General features: G+C 46.8%; 1 protein-coding gene across 1 annotated transcript in view; it reads right to left on the minus strand.

Moving 5' to 3' along the window:
- The window catches only part of LOC116470570 (uncharacterized), a 10,519-nt gene extending 7,493 nt beyond the window's left edge, over nucleotides 1–3,026 (minus strand). The window contains exon 1 of the mRNA XM_032156033.2: nucleotides 2,916–3,026. Within this exon, the coding sequence (XP_032011924.1) occupies nucleotides 2,916–3,026 (111 nt within the window). The remainder of the gene's footprint in view (nucleotides 1–2,915) is intronic.
- Between the last annotated feature and the right edge of the window lie 379 nt (nucleotides 3,027–3,405).

Consider the following 3,405-nt stretch of genomic DNA (forward strand, 5'->3'; position numbering starts at 1 on the left):
TGCACAAGCTCTCTCCTCTTGTCTGCTGCCATGTGAGATGTGCCTTTCACCTTCCACCGTGATTGTGAGGCCTCCTCAGCCACACAGAAATGTGAGTCCACTAAACCTCTTTCTTTTGTAAATTGCCCAGTCTTGGCTGTGTCTTTATCAGCAGTTATGAAAACGGACAAATACAGTAAATTGGTACCAGTAGAGTGAGGTGCTGCTGAAAAGATAGATACCTGAAAATGTGGAAGCAACTTTGGAACTGGGTAGCAGGCAGAGGTTGGAACAGTTTCCTATGAGAAGAAGTTAGGAAAATGTGGGAAAGTTTGGAACTCCCTAGGGACTTGTTGAATGGTTTTGACCAAAATGCTGATAATGATATGGACAACAAAATCCAGGCTGAGTTGGTCTTGGATGGTGTCTTAGTCTGTTCTCACACTGCTGATAAAGGCATATCCAAGACTAAGTAATTTACAAAAGAAAGAGGTTTAATGGACTTACAGTTCCATGTGGCTGGGGAGGCCTCACAATCACAGTGGAAGGTGAGGAGGAGCAAGTCACATCTTACGTGGATGGCAGCAGGCAAAAAGAGAGGGAGCTTGTGCAGATAAACTCCACTTTATAAAACCATCAGATCTCATGAGACTTATTCACTGTCACAAGATTAGCACAGGAAAGACCTGCCCCCACAATTCAATTACCTCCAACCAGCTGCCTCCCACAACTGGCAATTCAAGATAAGATTTGGGTGGGGATGCAGCCAAACCATATCATTCCGTCCCGGCCCCTCCCAAATCTCATGTCCTTACATTTCAAAACACAATCATGCCTTCCCAATAGTCCCCCAAAGTCCTAACTAGTTTCAGCATTAACTCAAATGTCCACAATCCAAAGTCTTATCTGAGACAAGGCAAGTCCCTTCTGCCTGTGAGCCTGTAAAATCAAAAGCAAGTTAGTTACTTCCTAGATACACTGGGGGTGCAGGCATTGGGTAACCATTTCAAATGGGAGAAATTGGTCAAAACAAAGGGGCCATAAGCCCCACGCAAGTCCGAAATCCAGCGAAGCAGTCAAATCTTAAAGCTCCAAAATGATCTCCTTTGACTCCATGTCTCACATTCAGGTCACGCTGATGCAAGAGGTGGGCTCCCACAGCCTTGGGCAGTTCCGCCCCCGTGGTGTTGCAGGGTATAGCCACCCTCCTGGCCACTTTCACTGGCTGGCATTGAGTGTCTGCCGCTTTTTCAGGTGTCCAGTGCAAGCTGTCAGTGTATCTACCATTCTGGGGTCCGGAGGACAGTGGCCCTCTTCTCACAGCTCCACTAGGCTGTGCCCAAGTAGGGACTCTGTGTGGGGGCTCCAAACCCACATTTCCCTTCTGCACTGCCCTAGCAGAGGTTCTCCCTGAGGGCCCTGCCCCTGCAGCAAACTTCTGCCTGGGCATGCAAGCGTTTCTGTACATCCTCTGAAATCTAGACGGGGGTTCCCAAACCCCAATCCTTGACTTCTGTACACTTGCAGGCTCAACACCATGTGAAAGCTGCCAAGGCTTGGGGCTTGCACCCTGTGAAGCCACAGCCTGAGCTCTCTGTTGGCCCCTTTCAGCCACTGCTGGAGCGGCTGAGATGCAGGGCACCAAGTCCCTAGGCTGCACGCAGCATGGGGACCCTGTGCCTCACCCAGGAAACCCACTTTTTCCTCCTAGGCCTCTGGGCCTGTGATGGGAGGGGCTGCTGTGAAGACCTCTGACATGCCCTGGAGACATTTTCCCCATTATCTTGGTGATTGACATTCGGCTCCTCGTTACTTATGGAAATATCTGCAGCTGGCTTGAATTTCGTCTCAGAAAATGAGATTTTCTTTTCTATCACATTGTTAGGCTACAAATTTTCTGAACTTTTATGGTCTGCTTCCCTTATAAAACTGAATACCTTTAGCACCACCCAAATCACCTAGGTTACAGAGCTGCTTTAAGATTCACAATGAGACTAATGTTAGCAGGCATGCCTTTATGGGCACAGATCTGTGTGCCTTCAGGGAGGTCTCAGGTTAAGCATAACTGCTTCTGAACTGTGGCTGCATGCAGCTGGAGCCAGGTTGCAGTGCCACTTCAGGTCCACATTCAGATAATTGTTGATGGTCCTATGTATAGAACCACAGATAGATTTTTTTCCCTGAGAATCTCTGTGGGCAGGACTTTTTTTCCAGACCATAGGTGAGAGGTGAAGAAGGTGGGTTTTGCCTGATTCATGCGTCATAGACAGGACCAAATTCTGCATGTGTGTCACCTAAGACTTAGGTGGGTCTAAGTTGTCCTTGGTTCTTGGCAGATGGTCCTAGTGACAGGACAAAGGCCAAGTGGGTTATAGCTAAGTCTACAGTGGGATGTGGCAAGTTTAATTCTGTAGCCAGGACCATGATCAGCAAGCCTGCCATTTGGCCAAGGGCAATGTCTAAGGTTGACCAGCAAGGTCACATTTTTCAAGAGTAGTGATTCTCTCTTCCATGTCTTCCTTTTGGGCCATGGCTTTATGGACGTCTTCTTGCAATTTGGCGTTCATTTTTTCAAATTTCATGAAATCTTTTCTAGATTTGATGAAAATCTTTTCAGATCCTCTTCCAGCTCTGTCACATGACTGGAGAGGGCAGCCAGGTACTCTTTCATTTGGCTCTGCTCCCTTGACTGTTTATGATTTCTTGGACTTCACTTACTTTAGCAAGGTCTTCCTCATAGCTTAAAGAACCATCAGAAGATCTCTTTCCATTCATGTTTGGTGTATTTTCTTGTTCATGGTTTATGTTAAGCACTCCACCTGTTAGTGTTTTTTTTTTCTGACAATTCTGTTCTTTAAGAATCATTAGCTCTTTGTGTGTGACACCTAATTCTTCTGCTAACAAACTTCAAGTGCTGCTCATAATCATGCTCTCACCTTTTCATCCAGAGCTTTGTGCTGTTCAGATAATGACTTCAGTGCTTTCAGCACTTCAGCTTCACTGGACACGCCTGCTGGAGACTGCACTTGTTTCTTCACCACTGTCATCCTAAGATACCACTCATGCCTGGAGACAGGGCATTCCAAATGCTCTAATAGCAGCCTGGTGGTGTTCCTTTCTGCTTTCATTTTTCAACAGTTTCTTCTTTCCTCTCAAGGAGCTGTTCCCTGCATACATTGACTTTTTTAGTAAGTGCCATGAACTCCTGTGGAGGTGGAGTGTTGAGCTGTCTCTGCAAGGAATCTCTTTCATGACCAACCTCTTGTAATTTCCCCTGGGTTAGTGCCAGCATTTCTGGAATCTCAGTGTGTCAAGAAGACAGCCTCTTTCTTCTAGCATGCAGACCATCAACTGTTCAAAATATGAATCTGCGTCTGGCTGTGAGGGGGAACCAGACCCATGGCTCCCACTTCCTCCCAGGGGGCC

The sequence above is a fragment of the Hylobates moloch genome, unplaced genomic scaffold (genome assembly GCF_009828535.3).
Source record: "Hylobates moloch isolate HMO894 unplaced genomic scaffold, HMol_V3 SCAFFOLD_6, whole genome shotgun sequence".
Taxonomy (NCBI): domain Eukaryota; kingdom Metazoa; phylum Chordata; class Mammalia; order Primates; family Hylobatidae; genus Hylobates; species Hylobates moloch.